The following is a 21,359-nucleotide window of genomic DNA, read 5'->3' on the forward strand; positions in this document are numbered from 1 at the left end:
TATTTCACAGATTGACTCAGCGCTCATAAAATGTACTTTATGAGGTTAGTTTTTGTCCAACTAAAATATTTCAGCTCATAAATACGAAGTCTACATTTTTTTCAATGCAGATTGAAGCCACATCAGTCGTCCTTTTACAGAATCCTGTCAGAATCGTTTTGTTGTTGTTGTTTTTTATTATTCTTCGTTAAATTGGACCTGTAGTACAAATTTTATCAACAAACAAAAACAACAACAACACTAAAGAACACATTTTATTTGACTTTAATTGAGTTAGAACGGTGGTGGTTAACATGTTACACATGTAGCATAGAGCCGGAGGAGCAGCATGAAACAGAACTGGTGGCTACGGGCTTAGTGGGTTTAATGGCACGACCCGTCCAGGAAATCCCCGGTCACTTGACTCAACAATGAGAAGAGGGGCTGCAGGAGGAAGAGCAGAGTGCCGAATGAGTCTGAGCAAAAGAATAGAATAGGAAGAAGGAGAGAGGAAGTGGAACTCACTGTCGGGCCAAAGCACAGATATCTTCTTGGCCTTTTTTCCTTATATACGTGATGAACAAGAGTTCAAAAAACAACTGTACAAGTCTATAAGAATGTGTTGCTCGACATAATAGTTTGAGTCGGTTTATTTTGCTACTTTGAGTTTGCTGCAATTTCTGTTACAGGATGAGAGGTTAATGTGGCGTTTCATGCACCAGGAATACAGCAAGTAAAATGGGGCACTTTGTGGAAACACTTTTCCTGCGATTAAGAGCTTAAATTTCAGGTAATTTCATCTTCTAGCAGACAATCCAAAAATCCTCGAATATGGAGATAAATATGTGAGGCGTTTTAAGTGATGATTCTTTTTTTTGTAATAAAGAAGAAACAAGTACTGATATTGTGTGACTTATTTCACAAAGGTCCAGACAAGAATGGAGGACTCTGCTTGAATTATCTCTCACATATCGGTAAGTGCTAGAAAACTGCTGCAAAACTCACTTTACATTGTGCAGTAGACGATATTAATACATTTTAATATACAATTTTCAAAAAAAAATAGGAAAATCATATTTGTTTTGCGGGAAATTAGATGACTTTGAAACATTCTGGTCGAGTCAGGCCTCGTGTGACTGGATGAGATCATTTATGCGTACAAGCAGTCCCAAATTACCCTCTTATCACAAGAATATGAACATTGTTATCTTCATTCAGATGATGAAATAATTAACTTGTACACTGAGATCAAAAGAAAAAAACCTGCAAATACAACTGCTTCCATATCCACATTCTCTGGGAATGAAAAATTCAATTCAAACTCAAGATGAGCATCTGCTATGAATAATTTGTTTAATTTCAGCATGTAACTTTGTCAGGATGGCTTTTCTGTGGGCGGCTCTGTTCTCTGTTCTGCCATGCGGGTCTTTATTGTTCGTACCCTTTTCTTCTAGCGTTCGCTTCTCTCAGTTGGTGTAATTACATCACTTTCTGTGCTGATTTCCAGCTACGACAGCACTGAAATTTCTGAATGGCAGATATTCACACACTCATGAAATGGCTCTCTTATCATTTTTTTTTTTATTATATCAACTTTAAAATTGGGTATTACGTGAAATTTCTTCCTGACATTGTACTCCTCTCCTTCTGTCACAACAAGACATTTTAATCCAGAACATCCACATCTTGACCTCCTCCCCACTTTTATAAATAGAGTAACAGAGGTAAACTCAGGCAGTCTGAGTGACTGAAAAAAAAGGGAGAAAGCACCATGCCCAAGAAATAACTGTAAAACAGTCCCTGATCACCTTGAAGATAAAGCTGAACAAAGCACTGCGTGCATAAATGAAATGGGACACAAGATGTCAATGCAACTGTGCCGTGCAACTGTGCCGTGCATCAATGCCTCCGAAGCCATGAAAGCAAAAGCATTGGGGGTAGCTGAGAGTGTCTAAATTGTTGAAATATATGTTTTCAAGGGCAGCACGATGGCACAGGAAGCAGGTTGCATGTTCAAATCCCACTTGCGCCCTTTCTGTGAGGAGTTTGCGTGTCCTCCACTTGTCTGCATGCATGGGTTCTCTCCAAGTTCTCCAGCTCCCACCACCAAAAACATGCAATTTAAGTAAATGGGTTACTCTAAATTGTCTGTAGATGTGTGTGTGTGTGGGTGTGAATGAGTATGTGGCCCTGTGATGAACTGGCGACTTATCCAGGGTGTACCTTGCCGCTCATCTGTAGACGCCTGGGATTTGTTACGGATACAGCGGTTTAGTAAATGAATGAATATGTTCTCAAAGGTGAGTCATAATCAGAATTGTATCACTCACTCATCATCACGTTTACCTTGCACATTCAACTCTTGATTTTGTCTGTGATATTTTGTTTTTTTATTGATTTTAAAACATTAACCACATTTGCTAAGTATTTTTTGCTTTTTCTTACCTTCTCCATGTTTAAGTTTACACCAGTCCTAGTTACCATTTGCATGTGTGAAAAGATTTAGCCAGTATTCTGGCAGGGGTTTGCAGGTATTACACATTATCCTGTCTCATGCTTTTCCGTTGATTTTCATCCTGCTTGGAAATACATTTTCCTCTGCAGACCATAGACTCATCCTGCCACTCTTCATGTTAAGCAACTCTGCAGGCTTTGAAACTTATGTCACGGTTCTTCTCTTTGTAGATTTATAAGATTCATGCACACAGAAATAATTTCTAATTGATTGATGACTCATATGTGTCACTGCCTTTGTGCCTTTGAAACTGTGAAGTACTGCAGGGGGTGATGTATGACAAGCAATGCTCAATTATATAATCTGGATGTGATATAATTTATATTCAATGTTAAAATGTTATATTTTTTTTCCTGACCTCATTCTGGATCAGATCCATAGGATTTTTTTTTAAAGCCTCCGTTATGAAGTAAATGGTAAAATCCGGATTTATTTGTATCCAGACGGACTCGCTCTCAAAATTTAATGGGATTTAAGTTAGACCAAAACCCATCTTCAGATATTTTTTCAACAAGATCAATCCAGCAAATCTTTTCTTAATCCAGCTAACAAACAGATAGACAAATGCCTAAATATCTCAAATTGATTTTACGCTACTGGTTTTAAAGAAAGGTCCTCAATTCAGTGTCTTCAGTCTGACCAGAAATAACCTTGGTCTGTGCACCACAGCAGAAAGACACATTACCGCTCAAAGAGCCAATCATTCGGGAATGGGTCTCGTGATTGAGGATAATTATTTGACCACAAACAGGCTGTGTCATTTATTATTAATTATTTTTAATGGCTTAAGCAAAATCAAAGGTCATCGGCATTAAAGGACACAAGCTAGAAGGGTATAATTTGAAGAACCTTCTGCTCGTATAACAAAACGTAGAGCACTGCTGACCTCTACTGGCTGGAATTGGGCCTGCAGGGGGGGGGGAATGACGAACTTATTTTAGGAACACTGTGTTTCACCTTCAGTGCACACCCGATTGATTTCTTTCTTCTTCTCGCCTCAGTGGAGGCGCAGAGCCTGGGCTGCAATCTTTTTTTCTTTTTCTTGGCACCACAATGCACCGACAAACACGATAGCACTCAGGCAGATACGACAAGCGAAAACAAGGCGATAGCAGGCACTAGTGAAGGGTCATATACGTCAAGGTGACATTTTGGAACGTTGCTTTTGTTTTTAGTGTTTGTCAAAATAGTTTTCAGCCAGAAATCTGCCCCCCCGCGCCCCCCTTCCCTGCCTTGATCTGCACGATAGGAGTTACCTTTGATCACATGCTGGCGAAAGAGGAAAATATTTGACACTTGTTTGAGCAATTCTGGATGTTTTCCTTCTGTATTTGACTGTTGTGTTTTAGAGGAAATGTATATTTGTAATAGACATACCATTCCTACTGTCATCACTCTATTTTAAAATACGGATAAACATGTTTTTGATGTAATCTGCTACAAAAATTTGGACATCTCTTTCCTGGAAAACAAGTGAACAAGTGTCTTCCTTATGCAGACACACAAGTTGAAATACATTTATATTACTCTTTTACGTGAACTCGTGTTCTTGTATGGCATAGCCTATAGTACCGTACATTCTTTCACCCTAATTTGCAATTGTGATCTGAAAGTCTGGACCCACCTGGATCTCAAAGGCTCCACACAGAAACTGATGAACACCATGGAATGCACGTTTATTTTCTTTCTTATTATTTGCTTTAAACATTGCATAGGGAGCAAAGGTTTGGTGAGACATTGTGTTGAGAGAAGAGAAGAAAAGAAAGGCATAAAGCAATTTTAAGCAAAAAAGAAAATGTAATATCAGTATGAGACAGAACTGCTTTATACAACACACCATGCATCTACAGGTGAAGCTATCTATTCTTAGGTCGCTCTACTCTTCTCACCTCTCGTATCTATTATAATAAAGACAAATATGTTGTGCGTGTGTGACGCGTTCGGGACGTGCCCCTGCATTGTCTGTGCGCGGCTCGCTTACTGCCACACCTGTAACGCACGTCTACACGCACGCACAAACAACCTCTCCTCCTCGTCACTGATAAAGAACGTCAAGAGACTTGCGCAATAAACGGCGTATTTTATTTCACGCGGCTCACGGAACAGTATTTAATAAGGAGGAAGCAGTTCCATGACGAGAAGAACCAGATTGACCCGTCTGTCACCTAAAAGAAATGAAACAAAAAAAAAAAAGAACTAAAAACTAAAAACAAAAAAAATACTATTGGATTCATAAATCGTGACGATGGTTACAATATGGCATGCATTTATGATTTTCTGGCGAATGACAGCTACATTTTGACAAGGGGGCTGGAGTGGGGGCTTCTTGTGCCCCGAACAAGCGAAGCCTCCTTCCCGCCACCTCCTCCCGGCTCCCACTCTGCACCGCCATGCTCCGGAGGAGGAGGAGGAGGAGGAGGAGGAGGAGATACGTGTAGCCTGCCTCTAGCTGGTTTAGCATTAGCAACATATAGCTTAGCGGAGGCGCAACAAGCGCCCCGAACGCTGAAATAAGTACGATATCCTATTTTTTTTTGTTTTCCTCCGTCGGAGTGTTTCTAACTTCTTTATGGGTTTACACCACAGCAGCGCCAGTGGAGCCTGACGTGGCTCAAAACATATCGTGAGTAGACGGTCGAGTTGTTTTGTTTTTATAGGGTATTCCGTAATCCAGTTCCCTCTGGCGATGTCTCCACCGGAGCGCCCGTCTTGGCTGCTAGCTCGGATGATTGCTAACGAGATTAGCATGCTAGATGAGGTCGGGGGGAGCTGCGAGGAATGGCGTGTGTATTCAAACGATTAGGTGTAAGCATGACAAATCAATCCAATATCTGGTCCAGTATTTTTAGGTGTTGGGTGGGCAGCTATGTGATCTTTAACTACACACGACACGGAAGTCGTATGGCTAGCTAACCCAACGTAACACTTGATAGCTTGAGCCAACTTTTTGTTTTTTTCCGAGTCAAGTTTTGATCGCTTCCTAAAAATTTAAAACCAGGGGTTGCATCACATAGCCCCAAAAATAAGTCCTCTTAGAATCGAGGCAGTAGACTACACCTTAATTTAACTTTTTATTTTACTACTATAACTAAATGCATGAACAAGTTACCGCTAACGTCGTTCCCTAGCTTATCTTGCTAGCTAAGTACTTGATGCTAATTTGTACTGAGCTCGCTAACGTTAGCTGTAACATTCAATAATAATTAGCAAATCGATGAGTTGTTCCCGACCAGAAAAAGGTTAGTTTCACAAATCAAGCAGATGTTCGTCACACCGAACGCTGCAATCCGAAACGAACCGCATGATTTCTGCTGAGCATTTGGAAATATCGTTCAGTCAGTTCACGTAGCGCTAAAGCTACTTTAGCCGGGGAGCTATCAATCACATCAGCTCAGCACAACGCAGTGATTTGTTTTAGTTGCGATTGTTTTGTAAGAGCGACCGGGTCAATTGTTTTAATGTCCATCGTTGGCATGTACACTATTAAATGAATGACCGCTCACTAAGATCGTAGTGAATATACAATGTGATAGTTGACGTTACTTGATGAGATTTTCGGGTAACACAATTCGTTCGGATATGGGCGCTGTCCTCTCCCGGTTTGCAATCGGCTAACCCTGTTGCTACTTGCTGGGTTGGCATGTCATATCCTTTTTTTTTTTTTGAAATTCTATACCATGCCTGATTTGTTTTTTGTGTGCGTGGGGGGGGGGGTCGTGGGTGCTGGTGTTTCCGATTTGAGATTTTTAGTCAGAGGCGCATTAAGCCCACATTAATGTACCCCGAAAGAGGCGACGCTCCGTCTATTGTCTGTGTGATCGGTTGGTCACGGGGGGGGGGGGGGGGGGGGGGGGGGTGACATGCGTCGGCACTGTCCTCCTCCCTTCCCTGGCTTGGCTTTGTTTCTCAACCAGCCAGGGAGGACACAGATGGTATGACATGCTGATCAGAAAATGGACCATCGTTCTGTGTCGTCGTCGTCGTCGTCGTCCCCCCCATTATACATCTCAAATATTCACTGTCACTTCATGGATTTTTAAACACGCTTGCCTTGTTGTCTTTAATTGCTGACAATCTGTGGTTGGGGATTATTTACTTGTGTCTAATTTTGTGTGAACTGCAATTAAGTTAATGGATAGTGAAAGAAACAACTCTTAAGTTCCCCTTTTCTCTCTGCACACGCAGGGGAACGGTCACACGCCCGTGCACATGTATAGGCGCCCGGTTGTGCAAGCCTGTTATCTCCAGATCAGCTTTACTCTGTCTGGGCCTGGCAAGGTAGACCTGCTTGAGCTTCTCAGCCCTGAAAGCTAATCAGTTTACCTGGAGTTTAACAAGCCACACCCAGACGCTGCTTTTGTTAACAAACATCGTTTCAGGCGTTTTGTTTTTATATCAGTCAATTTACTTCTGTAGAGTGTTTACTTTCGCCAACCCTAATGGTTGTCGACCATTTCGGGGTTGCATGAATTATGACGACCCCCGTTGAGCAGATTCTCAACTAAATCTGCAACCGGAGCGTTTAGTGCACAGAAGTACCTTTTTTATTAAAAATATTTAATATTGTATTTCTATAATGGTCTAAGTAACATTTCCTTAGTAAAGGAAGAAGAAAGGGGTGACCTTGAACCTAATGCTAGATGAAAGGACGTCTCTCATAACGCTCTGCTGTTAAATATTCAACTTATTGTCGCTGAAGCTGAAATAAGGACTTTCAAAGATCAGTCTCTTTTCATATCACGCAGACCATGAGGTAATTGTAGCCTGTATGATTGCTTTTGTTTCAGGTTTGCACATTGTGCAGTTTATATCGACGATATTGATTTTAATGCACTTAGTGCATCCACAAAAATATTTCTCATGGTTGTACTGAGGTGTGGATTCATACAGATGTGCCCATTCAAGCATTAAACGCCCAATTTGTGCTGACAGGTGTCTGAGTTGCTGTGAAGATGCATTGATTTGTTCATATATTTGAATCATGTAATAAGATCACTGCCACTACATCAGTGAAAACGTATTAGATTGTGGCTTGAGGATGAAACAAAGGTTGTTTGATATTCACTGAACCGTTTGTGATGAGGTGCTGCTGATAGGTCGCTGCGTTGACTGGTGCAGGATGTAGGATTGCATCACTCACCAGTTTGGACAATGTGTTCAGTAGTCATATTAGGTGTGTTTCCTTCCGCGTTTAGCATAGCTGTTACGCTTTGCTGGCTTGGCATTATTCAGTACAAAATAATTTTTAACTTTACTGCTCAAGGTTGCAAACACAGAATCTGAAAAGGGCGATGGTACAACATAAATGTTTTAAGATGTATCTGCTAGTTATTAATTAGCTAGCTTGTCCCCAATTGTTATTTTACTCGTTGGCAGTGCATTTATTGAGTGTTTGCGATGTGTACGAGACAAAGGTAAAGATTGAGTAGACTAATGAATAAACAGTGCTAGGAAATGAAATGGAGACACCATGACGAGGGTCATCCTCGCTCATTTTAAGGTCATTTGGATTAAGAAAGGCAAACATTGCTTCAAGATCCGTTGTTGTTAAAAACTATGACCACGAAAAACTTTGGGAGTCAGCTGTCCATGACGGCTTTAAATCCGCAACGAAATTAGCCCAAAAATGCACTCGGGGAAACTTTGGCGGAATCATTCTCCAACAAAGTCCCTCATGACAAGAAAAGCAACAGATGGTGGGCATAACAAATGCTGTTTGTCCCCAATTCCCTTGCAAAAGAAATGTGTTTACATGAATGCTTCAGTTCTAAATAAACAACATGTTTTTACTTAGATGCTGATATTGATCATTGATCATGAACCGGCCATACTGTCTATTTTGCTTTTTTTAAATAAATATATTTTCAAGGATGTTTCAGCACATAGGGACATGGTTCTTGCCTTGTGTGCATGTTGGGCCCTCAGCTAGTCAACATGTATCTATTTCTTTGGTAAACAACCTTCTGCCTGCTCTGGAAGAGCGTTCAAACAAATTTTAATTGAAAATTGCCAACAGACAGAGTGGTTCATAAAGGTTGATGGGATTATTTTACACTGTAAAATAATCAATGCTTGAAGATCCAGCCTTAGAATGAAACCATATATAGTATGCTTTAGTTTCACATTGCTAGAGATTATACTAAATTCTGTAGTATATGTTACACAGTGTGTGTTCACTGAGACGGTCAAATTGAGTGATGACTAGGGTTAATTTATATGAATGGTTCCAGTGCAGGTGGAGTACCCCTTGGTTGGTCTGCACTAAAAAAAGAAAAGATTATTAAAGGGCTTCATCATATTGGATTTTTCTCAATCATGATCATTTCATCACAGGTCACCTCTCTTGCTAGTATCCAGATGCCACATCGCACCACCTTCTGTCGCGTGGCCTGCCATGGCCAAACATCAGAGGAAACATGCATCTGTAATTAAGCCACAGAATTTTATTTGATTATAACTTGGAATACTTGTCTTTTGTGTGACGCACACATTGTCGTGCTAGCCCGCTGCACAAGGAATGAAGTAAATATTGTGGCTGGGACAGATTTACGGGATCCTTCAAATACTCTCTGGCTGACTCTGGATTTAATCCAATCTCTGGTGACAATCGATACGCCTGTGGCCTATTGGGGAGTTGCAAGGCCTTGTCCCTTTTCTGCTGATGCTACAGTTGTGTCCATCTCTGTGCATTTATATTCAGAAATGCATTTGACAGCTTTACGGCAAAGAAGATATAGATCGATATACATATTTTATTAATCCCAGGGGAAATTCTGTGAAGACAGCCAGATGAGACAACACTAATATTTAGACAAATATGTGTAAGTATGGTATGATGAACTTGTTAAATCTAATCGAACGTAAGTTCAATATTGCCCTAAGGTTTGTGCAAATAGTGGAATCTCTTGTATAATATCACCACAGCCTTAAGGTTTAAATAAATCCGTTGCTTGATTAGCAGTTTGCAGCATTATTATAAACGTGACGGAGCTGAGAAGATTATTATTTACTCCTTAGAATTCCCTCAACTACACACACATACACAAATTCTGTGAGCCATCTCTTGTGAGGCTTGGAGCTCAAGCGATGTGACCGCGGAAGGTCCGAAGGAAGGCGGTCCGGCGGTCTTTTGTGGTGGGGGTTGTTGTTCCGGAGTGTGGGGAGTGGGATGGATGAGACAGACTCTCCTCTCTTCCTCCTGTCTGCTACGGGTGAATCGGTGATTATAGCAGCAGATGTGTCATTAGGTCTGAGCTTTATTCATGCGTATGCAAGAGCGGGGTGGGGGGCATGCCCCACAGGAATCACATTTCATTGGTGTTAAGTGAATTTACGGGATGTGCCAAGTTGTTTTCTTACCCCCCCACCCCCCCCCCCCCTCCCTTTTAAGCACGCACACTCTCACTCCCCTTCATTTCCTCACACTCCTCTCCCCCAGCTGTCTTTCCATGGCATTGCTAGACGGGAAGGTCCCTGAAACAAACTCGCATGTGTAAATCTGTACGCAGCCACTTCGTACTTCAGACATGAAATGTTGAATGCAACAGTCTGTGGCAGCTAATGGTGTCTTTTATGTTCTGCTTTTGTTCACTTGCTGGACATGTCAAAGCAAGCAGGGTGCAGGGATTGCATTACTGAATGGGATAAGTCATCATGGATATCCTGAGATGTTAGTGGACAATGAGCACTAAGACAGTTCCCCTGAAAATCTTAATACTATTTTTGAAATCTAAAATGTATGTTTTGTAATGGAAAATAAAATTGCTCCACTTGGAGCCATGATTTTTGCAGTTTTTTATTTTTACGTCTTCATCTTTTCTGTTTGTTTCACTGAAGAAAGGAGAGTCGATTCATTGCAGGGACGAGTTTATCACGCTCAAACGAAACTGTTGGTACAGTCAGACGTGGCAGTTCCACAGAAACGGATAAAAACAAACGTGTTGCATTGTTTAAACTAATTGTGAGCGTCTTATTTTGTTACTAATTCCTAAATGTCTCCTTATTCTCTTCCTCCCACTAACTTGCTCTGTCTGTCTGTCCCAGGTGATGGCGTCGACATGTTTGCAGCCAGCACTGCATGTATGAAGATGGTTTTAACACACACTGTTCTGGAGGACTCAGGAACACTGCATTGGCCTGGAGAAGCCTCATAAATAACTACTCACACACACACACACACACACACCTTTCTGTCGTGCCTTGAGAAAGGATACGAGTGCACGGGACACACAACCAGCTCCAACTGAAGCACACACATTTATTTGTTCGTTAGCCCTCATATTGAAGCAAGTCTCCTGTGTGAGGGTGGACATCGTTTTCTTCCCTGTGCGTTTCTGCCCCGTCTCACCGCGACCATGCCGAGCACCGTGCGTCGGCAGATGAAGAACATGGTGAACAACTATTCTGATGCAGAGAAGAAAGTCAGAGAGGCCACTTCCAACGACCCGTGGGGCCCGTCATCTTCCCTCATGTCTGAGATAGCCGACCTTACTTATAATGTGGTTGCCTTCAGCGAGATAATGAGCATGATATGGAAACGGCTCAATGACCACGGCAAGAATTGGCGCCATGTCTACAAGGCGCTCACCCTGCTCGACTACCTGATCAAGACGGGCTCAGAGCGAGTGGCGCTGCAATGCAAAGAGAACATCTTCGCTATCCAGACTTTGAAGGACTTCCAATACATTGACAGAGACGGCAAAGACCAGGGAATCAACGTTCGGGAGAAGAGCAAGCAGCTGGTGGTCCTCCTCAAGGATGAGGATCGCCTCAAAGGAGAGCGGTAAGGCGTTTTAACCATTTAAGCCTTCCCATTTAATACGAAGCATAGAGCTTGTGTGATGTCTTTGCAGAGAAGCGCTTTGGAGTTGACTTATGTTATCTGCATGTGGAGTGCATTTGGCATTGACTTGTTGCAGACAGACCGTTCCAATACTTTGTGAGGGACACACACGTCTCAGACGCCCGACTGTGCTGGGTGTAATCGGCTCCTTCCCCAGAGCCTCAGATTATCCCACTGGGGGGGGGGTTCAGTCCTGTTGGATCTGCTTTTTGTTTTCACACCTGTACGTTTAAAACGGAGTACCTTTGGGTTCGTATATTAAATTTAAATCCTTGTGAAATATGGTGTCTCCTACTGTTTTATCAGTCACATTTCAAAGCTGATAACATTTAAACGGTGATCCTCAGGGCTCCGAACAAACATCTTCTTGTCTCTCATGGTAATTTTGCTCTTTTGAATGTAATACTATGGATTTTTATTTGTCCATGTAAGGTCTCAAGCCTTGAAGACCAAAGAGCGTATGGCCCAGGTGTCCACAGGGAGCAGTCAGATGGGGTTTGGCCGAGGCTCATCTCAGCCCAATCTCTCCACTTCTTACAGTGAGGAGTACGGGAGGTCAGAGGGCTCACCTGCCTCCTACCATGGCTGTGAGTATTAATACAGGACCACGCAAGTTGTATCGATAAACACACACGCACTTACAGGACTCACTAAACTTGTTGAGGCAACACAACACAGAATATTGCATCGTATCGTATTGTGTCCCAGTTAGTGTAACTTTGGCCTACATGCCCCTCCCCCTGTTCTGTTTCTTGCTTGCAGTCCCAGAGTAGGACCGCATTCCTCAGCGCACACTCATACGCAGTCAGACAAGGAAGCAGAGTTCACCCCCCCCCCCCCCGCCTCTATCATCCACATGACAGAGGAATCTGCTCTTCCTTTCAGTGATACTCTCACTCCTCCAGAGACAGTGAAGGAGAGCTAGAGAAACACAGCGGCAAAAACAGTCTTGTGTAGATGAATATACGAAGATGTACGATAGGAGAAAAAGCTTGAATTGCCTTCAAATACACACTACGGTACTAACGCTACTAGCTAGTCTGATATTTTCAGAAGGAAGTCACACCAAGATAGGACTAACACCAATGTATTCCTGATTGGGGAGCAATGTAACGGTTCTTCATACAAATGTTGTCATCTTCCCATCATGTTTTTCTGAAGTTGAATCTCAGCACTTCTTTTCTTCAGTCGTGGTAACGGATCGAGCTATCGGAGACGTGAAGTAAATATGTCTGGTTTGAAAGAAAGATGGCACAAAGGAAGGGAGATAGCCAGATAGCTCAGTCAGGAAGTGAGGTTCAGGGGAAAGAATGGGGAAGGAGAAATGAAAGAATGAACTTTGGCCTCTTTTTCTTTCATCCCCGACACACACACACACACTTCGGTGGACACACCAGGTGTGTGTGTGTGTGTGCGTGCTCTGACGGCATGTATGTGGGTGCACGGCGCTGTGCATCTTAGCGGCCTGCATTCCTTCGTGCGAGTTGAGTTTGAGCATCGTTTTGACAAGGAGCAGGACAGATAATGAGCAAAGAGGAGAGAGACTGACTTTTGCATTCTCACACTGCTAACCCTTTAGCATGAGAGCTTGTGCTTAAATAAACCCACGCCTCTTGAAATGGTGCAAGTACTTGAAGGTCGTGGCAAATAGCCACGTCCTTGTGGATCAGACACGCAGCCCATGTTTATGAAGCGATTGCTTGCAGTCCTGACTGTAATCCTGCGATTTCATCAGCACATAATTTACTTATTACTCAGCTCTTATCGCCAAATTATTATGTATGAAGTTGACATTAAGTTTCTTCATCAAAGGGCGCGTGAGTGTTTTAACTCTTGTGAAATGTTCGATTTCCTTTCAACGGAAGCATTGCAACATTAACTCATTGTGAAAACATTGACGTGGCAAATTTCCTGTCATTTGTTCGTCGGAAACCTGCTGATGTGATGCCTCCTCCTCCTCCTTATAAACGTCTTTACGGGGAAGGAGGAGTTCTCTTTCCAAAGTAGGATGTTTGAAATATAATTGTGAAACAGACTGTTGGCATTTCACCAAGTCTTGTTTGTAGTTTTATCTCTGCCAAGGTGTCTACATACAGCGTGAACAGTCTACTTGGTTAGTTGATTTCCACATCATCGCGACGTGTTTGCTCCCACTAAACGTTTACAGTCAGACATCACTCAAACTAGCTGCAGATCGGCATGTCAGAGTGATCTTGTTTTAAACATGCATTACATGGACATCCAGCGTGCGTTCCGTAACGTTAAACTTGCCTGTCGTGGAATAACTCGTTTTAATAAAGGCTAATGATAATGGCAGTCTTTCTTTAGTTCATTAGCAAGTCAGGGTTAGCATGCACAGTTGTGATGCTAACAGGTCAGAGAAGCGTAGCTCACACCACACAGTGGGGGGGCGATTTCAAGGTTTGCTCTACGGAGCTTTGTGGAAGGAGAGTTTCAGAGATTAGACGGCAGCCATGGTGGCAAACAATAATTACTGCCGTTTAAGAGATGGAGATGGAAAGAGCTGTGAGCTGTTTAAGATGCTGGTTTGAATCCCAAACCACATTTGTGCTTTTGCATTCATTGAAGACCCTGCTGTTATGTGTGTTGATGTAAACGACCTCAGAGTGCCTCTCTGAACGCGGCTCACTCTGCCGGTTAGCTCCCACACCGTGTTTCCTGTGTGTGACGCTGTGAATCAAACTGTGTAGGCTAAGCTCATCTCTTGGATTTGGTGTATAGGCTTCTTTGTTCTGGTCAGACGTGTATATATAATCGTGTGTGTGTGTGTGTGTGTGTTTGTCAGTGAGTGTTTTCCGTGTTCTAATCCAATAGGGTGATTGGCCTGTTGGCCCTTAAAGACCCGATGATGAAACCTGTAATTGCACACATGATTTCTTTTTTTCAGCAGGGCAGAAGTCATTCAAACGTTTATTTGCTTTACAGTGCGAGCGATAAGTATACTCGTATGATCATAAGTCAGGGTAATTGCTTTTATAGGCTTGATACTGGTACATTCCTGGGCCAATGACTCTGTGTCTAGTGCAGTCACAGTGCATCACATGCAGGATGTAAAGGAGTCCAGTGCTCTGTGCATTTTAACATATGTTCCGAATGTGTTCTGTAGCCACGTCCCCCAATGCGGGTTCAGAACTGGAGCAGGCCAGACCTCAGACCAGCGGAGAGGAGGAACTACAGCTGCAACTCGCTTTGGCCATGAGCAGAGAGGCTGCCGAGCAGGTACACAAACATGTGCTGGAAATACCACAATGAATTCCTACTTGCCGAATTTGACTTTTTGAAATTTCCTTGACCTTTGGAAAGTAGATTGCGTTTTGTCATTGCGTGAACAATTATGAACTCTCGAACAATTCAAATGTTGTGCGTCTGTTAGCCGGTTACTTCTGCTCTGATGGTTGGTTTGGTTTTCATGAATAAGATCAGAAGCTTAAAAAAAATAACATGATCCGCAAATGCCAAAAACAAAATATTGAAAAATAAACCCAAGATAGATACACAGAACCAATGCTTCCTGGTTTACGACCTACCCCAGTGCCTGATCCATGAAGTGAACGCCGCCAATAATCAGAATTGATTAGGATGACTCGTAGAAACTATAATTCATGACCATGTAATGCGCAGTAGCAGAACAATCCACTCTTTGATGCTGCGCATGAGGTAGCTTATGCTATCTGAGCTCTCTGTGCGTGTTTAGGAAGATCGCATCCGCCGAGGGGATGACCTAAGACTACAGATGGCGTTGGAGGAGAGCAAGAAAGGAGGTCCGGACTCAGCAAAACTGCCCAAGAAAAAGAGAGAGGTAATATCCAGACAAATATGGAGATCAGAGCGGTTCAGTTTCTTCCAATATGACCTGGTTCCGAAAGCCGGTCCCGTTTTTCTGCTTTATTCTGCCTGCTGCTGCTGCAGTAGCAACATTGTGGCTCATATTTTGTCTCAGTAATTTCAGGATGTTTGAATTCCGTGTTTAGAGGACAATGGTTGAGCGACAGATGGGCTCTTCCTGATGCTTTTCCTCGTCTTCACTCATCCCATTTGTTCTTTTCCTCTTTTGTCTGCGTCTTTGTCCCTCGCTTTTCCTTTCACTTGGATTGTCTCATTCCGCTTTGTCTGTCTGTCCACCAGCCGCAGTCAACTTTGATGGATCTGATGGATGTGCCGGAACCTGGCGCCACTAGTGACCCCTGGGGCGCGGGAGCTGGGGCCAGGGCAGGCGCGGCACCAGAAGACCCCTGGCACTCTTATGGTATACATCCTCTTCACAGGAAGCGGTGACATTAGATGCCAGCTACACATTAACTGTTGTTGAGAAAGTGTTTGTGAGCAGAGGACATGATTCCGTCCCTGCTCTCCACCTGCACGCCGTTGGACTGAGACTCGTTAAGGTGGAATGCTGCTCCACTGGCCCGGCAGCATTACAGAGCAGGGGAGGGGAGGAGGAACGGCGTACGGATGGATGGGGCGAGCCCCAATTAGATGATCTTTTAAACAGATGACCTGGATCTTTAGAATGGGTTTGATCATTTCCATCCACCTGTTAATTTCTACAACTCTCTTCATCAGTCCCTCCTCCTCTTCTTTTCCATTTTGCAAGCTTACTCCGGTCCCTTTTGTCTTCTTAATACTCAACCACTCCCCGTGTTGCCAGGGCCTGCCACTAAACCAGCAGCAACAGTGGACCCGTGGGGGGCGCCACCTTCTGCCCCCCCCATAAAGAGCAGTGATCCCTGGGCATCAAACACTTCTGCTGCCTCCGACCCCTGGAGCTCCTCAGCTGCCCGCCCTAAGACTTCCAACACAGGTGAACACCAGAAAAAAAAATTGGGGGGGTAGTTGTCCCACATGCACCGTTAACTAAGCCCTTGTTTTTTTGATCAACATCTGATCTCTGATTGGCTAAAAACCTCGAGGATGCAACAGCTATCAGCTTCTGCTCACCTGCTTGCTTCCACTTGCTTATTTAGTTCATTTGCCTGTCAGTTTACCAAAATATCCATACTCATTCAGACTTGTGTTTGTCTGCTGCCATCTGTGTGTGTGTGTGTGTGTGTGTGTGTGTGTGTGTGTGCGTGCGTGTGTCTGTGTGTATGTGTGTGTCCATTCTGTGTCTGCGTTGTCCCCTTTCAGGTAACTTTGACATGTTCAATGCATCCAACGGTACGTCCAAAGAGGACTTCTCAGAGTTTGACAGCCTACGCTCTTCCTCCTCTGTCCCCACTGGTATACTCACCCATGTCTTTGTCTCTCTGTTGACACGGAGTCTGTGTTGGTTTTTCCTTCCGTGTCTGACTCGATGGGAATGGTCCTACGAGGCCGCGGACACGTACACGTCCTGTCTAAATATCTCCCGACTTGAGCAAAGCTGCCGTTCGAACCATGTCATGTTTTTCTTTCTTTAAACTGGTGAGAATCAATCAAATGTTGCTGTAAACAAATTAAACGGTGGTAGCGCACGAGCTGCTTGCTCTCGTCTGGGCTCGTGTCAGTGTGGTGTAATCTGGTGCTGCTTTTATGTCTTTATCGCCAAATTCATTTTTTAGACCTTTTGCCATTCTGTTATTGGGAACCTTTTAAATTTACAAATGTATCTTTTGCATCTGTACAAACTACAAATGGCCCCAAAGGTTCAGTTCTGCCCGCTGACGGCTCCACTCAGTTCGGCACAGGTCGTGTGTTTCGGAGGTGTCTGAGCGCGGGAAGGTGACGCTGGTGGTTGACTTTAGATCAACACATTTCTGATACGGTCGAAGGCAAGGTGAAAAGGAAAGGCCCGTTCGCGGCCCTTATCTCCACATCGTGCGTGGAGGCCACTCACCTCAGTGGCGTGAAGGAGGCAGCCCCCTGCAGGACAAAGTGGAACACTGCTTCCTATTTTCCAGGGCAGCGACAATAGATTAATCATGTTATTGATGAATGTATCATTGATTTTCAAGATTAATCATTTAGATTATAACAGGGATGGCACGGTGGCGTAGTGGTTAGCGTTGTCACCTCACAGCAAGAAGGTACCAGGTTCGATTCCTGTTTGTGCCGAGTTTGATTCCTGCTTTGAAGTTCAAATTCTCCTCAATTTAAAACCATAAATCAGAAAAAAGGAAAAAACCTAAGCGTCGGCACAATTTGATTCCACAAACTAATTATGAGCCAGTTTTAATGCTGTTTGTGATTTGATGAAGATGCTCGTTGCTGTCTGGACCTAAAATGTTCTTCCGGTCGTTTCATTGCGTCTACTCATTTTCATTTATTGGAAATGCAAATGCCCGGTGTTCGCATTGCAAGTGACCGTTTAGAATGTGTTCATGTAACGTGAAACACGAGTGCGCTGAACATGGATATAAACGCACTACAGTGTAACTGTGTTCAGAATCTCAGTGTTTTATTCCGTTTTTGTTGTTTTACTCGGTGACATTCAGAAGCTTTTCAACGGTGAAATAAAAGTACTCTTTGTTCCCCAGGTGACGGGGGCGTGGCATCCTCTATCCCCTCTCAAGCCAGCCTCGCGAGCAGCGGCAGCGGGAGCCTGGACCTGTTCGACCCCCTGCCCAGCTCCGTATCTTCCACGTACCCTACTAGAAAGACTCCAGAGTCCTTCCTGGGTCCCAATGCGTCCCTGGTCAACCTGGACTCTCTGGTGACCAAACCAGCCCAGCCTGCTCCAGCTGTTAACCCGTTTTTAGCTTCGACAGGTGAGGAGATGAAAGGGGGGGGAGAGACGGTCAAGTGTTCAGTTAACCCAGTAAAACAGTTCAGTAACATAAGTGGGGTCTCAAAAATATACTGAAAAACATTTGTTTTACAACGACATTCCCCTCATTTTGGAGCTCCAGTCAAGCTGCGATCTGCTCTAATCTGTCTTGTACTCCTCCACCCGTCCCTCAGGTGACCCCACCGCAGCAGCCCACATCAACCCCTTCCAGGTGACCCAGCCAGCGCCCCCTACCCTCAACCAGATGCGGATCAGCCCCATGCCCGCTGGCTTCGGCAGCATGTCCGAGTCCTTGCCTGCTCAGCCCAACACCATGGCTGGTATGGCTCCGATGGGTCACGTGATGCCTGGAATGGGGGTCGGGAGCGGGGGCGCAAACACGGCGATGAGTTCGTCCATGCCCCAGCCCCTGATGAGCATGCCACCCCAAGCTGGGACACAACCCACTGGAACCACCAACCCCTTCCTTTTGTGAGGGGAGCGACACCCCCCCCCCCCCCCCCCCCTATTCGTTTTTGCTCCTCGCCACTTTGGCTCCTTAAGAAGCTTCAAAATGAACAAAGAAATGTCCTATCCCATTTACCCCTTCGTCCTAGCCAGGTTGGACTCTCCCACCCCCTCCTCCTCTGTTTCTGTCAGCGCTACCAGCTGCCCTGTCCTGTGTGCTCCATAACAATCTGATCGTCGTGGTGACCACAAACACTTTGCTTCTTTACAGACTAGATTACCAGCGGTGTTTACTGTTGTTCCACTGAGGCAGGGCAGGACTTCTCCTTCTCCTCTTCATTCACCGCCTCCTCTCCTTGCTCCTCTCTCCTGTGGGTGGCGTGTCTGAGCATACTAACACCAGGATCTTTATCTCCTCACTAGAGCTAATCTTTTCTAAGCCGTGTCTGTGTGTGTGTGTCGGTACTTTACACTGTGTATTTTCCAGTGGGTCTTACTTTCCACGCACACTTTGTGTTTGTTGCAAGAGATTTTCTACAACTGGGTCTTTCGCTCTTTCTTTCTGCGACTGTTGGTCTCACCGTTACACCTTAGCGAAAGGGAGGGAGGCTCTCGGTACCACCCAATCACAACGCTCCTCCACTCACTTCCTGTCAACTCGGACCGTTTTTTTCTTCTCATGACCCCCAGGAGTCAGGAGATAAACGCTGAACATTCCTGAAAGGTTATGAGCCCCTCGTCCTAAGGGGTGAAAGGATGTGCAAATTATATTTTTGTTGACCGTGCGCTCTCACGTGCACGTGTACTCTTAGTACTTGGATACTAACAGTCACATGCAGATGTGTTATTCACTGAATCTCGCCCCCCAGCGTGTGTTCAGAGAAGAAGAAATGACTGGGATGTCACATATTTTGCTATCAACATTATGGACGCAGGGAGGCATCATGGGACATTTTTTTTTCCCCTTTTGAGTTTGTTTCTAGGTTCAAAGGGATGGGGGGGGGGGGGGGGGTGGTGTGCGTATGATGGATGTGTTAAACCTACAAGTGTACTTTAATGAGCAAATATTCTCGTTTTTCAGTGGAAGTGATTGCTAAAGCTAGTTTCTGAGGTGCAGGTGTTGTGTGCGCAGCCACATTTACTGGGTTTGAATGTCGGCCAATGATCACCGTAAAGAGTTTACTTCAGAGTGGATTTGCTGTGGCTAATCTGTGTGCAAGAACATTACCTGGTGGACGCACGCGCAGATGGGACGGTTCCAGGGTCAGCCTATCCCGCAGCAGACGGTGAAACGCGTTGTGTGAACCAGCAGTTGTTGATTTCGTTGGTCATGCTTTTGCTGTTTATTTACTTATTTACCTTTCACCGTTTTGGAGCCACATTCTTGCATTTGTCACCTTCGTTCATTCTTTAGTCTATTTTCTGTCCTAGTTTCTTCACCCTATTCGGTATGCGATGGATTTCTCTTCTCTAAGAAGCACAACTGTTACCAAAGTCACAGCGACTGTGATTTCTGCAGATATCGTACTTGGAGTATTTCGAACAGTAGGGTCACACTTCACTGACATGGTTTTTGTTTGGATGGATGATCAGGATGTGAGCGACTCCATTATATATTTGTTTTTATATTTCGGAGCTAAATGTGCAGGTTTTGTGGCAGAAAGTGTTGGCTGAATATTGGCACATTTACAGAGAGCAAGCCGAGCGTCTGTCTCAGTTATTGCGCTGAGAAAAGAGACGGCATATAGACCCTTCCTCTCTTTAGGTCACTGTAATCCCTTGTTTCCGTTCTGTTATCACTGCCAATGTTGCTGTGGATGGGTTGTTTTTCTAAGTTTGGTGTGAGTGGCTGCCCTCGCATGGTCTGCTATGGTATAACGGAACGCCGCGGGACATCAGACCATTTCTCTCAGGCAAACGGAGGGGCAGCTCTAACCATGTGTGATTTTTTTTTTTTTTTTTTTGATGCAGAGGGTGGTTAAGATGATTTTTATGCTTGAGGTCCTTGAGGAATGGATGAGAAACTAACTTGCAGAGACCAGCAGACATTTTTAATCTCAGTTAAATATATGCAAACATTGGAGTTAAAAAAAAAAAGATTCTTAAAGCTTGATGTGTTTCGCAAAGCTAGATTTTGTAATAAAGTATTGCTATTTGAAATGTTACATTATAATACTGGTAAATAAGTGTCTGTCACTTCCTCACTGGCCTAGCTTTCACTGCGGCCTGCCCTTAAACTTCACTCCAGTGATTGTGGTAAAGGTTCTCTTATTGATGCATTGAAAGACATCACTGTCTTCACGTCCTTCAGCGTTCCCCGACAATTGGACGACACTGTTAATTGCTGGCAGCAGTTTCACAGTCGTGGCTATGATGCAGTGAAAATATGGCCTGTGTGTAGAGAGCTCCTCGGCGCGTTGCTACGTATTTACTATACTTTTATCGCAAGGACTAACTGACTTCATGAACTGTCTGTCATTATAGCCATAAACAGTCATCTTTAATCTTTTCCGTGTCTGTTTATTTACCCTTTCTAGAGTACTGGGAGCAGGCTGCTTTTTTATCGGATATGTGCTCGACCTGTTGGCATTATAACTGTATAATATAATTTATCATTTGTATTATTGTAACATACTGTTCCTCTGTATACCTTATTATTCTATGTATTTAGTTTTTTTTTGTAGGAAAAGTCTCCGTGGTATTTTAACAGCATCTAAACAAACACACCGCACCCGTTGGATGAGGTCGTCTGTAGCTGCGTTGGTTCAAAATTAAACGTGTATCACTTCAGCTCTGGAACTGTGTTCTTGTCTTGTCTTTTAACCAAATGTCCAGAAATGTAATTAAAC

At 43.9% G+C, this 21,359-nt stretch overlaps 1 protein-coding gene across 2 annotated transcripts; it reads left to right on the forward strand.

The window, feature by feature from the left end:
• The first annotated feature begins 4,550 nt into the window (after positions 1-4,550).
• epn2 (epsin 2) lies at positions 4,551-21,300 on the forward strand. Of its 2 annotated transcripts, XM_068749676.1 has the most exons (10): positions 4,551-5,117; positions 10,538-11,276; positions 11,769-11,923; positions 14,464-14,576; positions 15,052-15,156; positions 15,483-15,603; positions 16,006-16,158; positions 16,485-16,577; positions 17,813-18,043; positions 18,237-21,300. In XM_068749676.1, exons 2-10 carry the CDS (start codon positions 10,849-10,851, stop codon positions 18,536-18,538), a joined length of 1,701 nt encoding a protein of 566 aa, XP_068605777.1. In that variant the 5' UTR covers positions 4,551-5,117; positions 10,538-10,848; the 3' UTR covers positions 18,539-21,300. The 2 variants fall into 2 exon arrangements, with proteins under 2 accessions (XP_068605777.1, XP_068605778.1); XM_068749677.1 differs by lacking the exon at positions 16,485-16,577.
• Positions 21,301-21,359: the final 59 nt, after the last annotated feature.

The sequence above is a fragment of the Brachionichthys hirsutus genome, chromosome 16 (genome assembly GCF_040956055.1).
Source record: "Brachionichthys hirsutus isolate HB-005 chromosome 16, CSIRO-AGI_Bhir_v1, whole genome shotgun sequence".
Taxonomy (NCBI): domain Eukaryota; kingdom Metazoa; phylum Chordata; class Actinopteri; order Lophiiformes; family Brachionichthyidae; genus Brachionichthys; species Brachionichthys hirsutus.

What these genes read in the sequence shown, in the direction of transcription:
- epn2 (XM_068749676.1), top strand. Translation starts at nt 10,849, where the DNA reads ATGCCGAGCACCGTGCGTCGGCAGATGAAGAACATGGTGAACAACTAT. An exon ending in TGCCCAAGAAAAAGAGAGAG is followed by an intron (nt 15,157 to 15,482) that starts GTAATATCCAGA and finishes TCTGTCCACCAG; the next exon opens with CCGCAGTCAACTTTGATGGA. An exon ending in CCCGTTTTTAGCTTCGACAG is followed by an intron (nt 18,044 to 18,236) that starts GTGAGGAGATGA and finishes CCCGTCCCTCAG; the next exon opens with GTGACCCCACCGCAGCAGCC.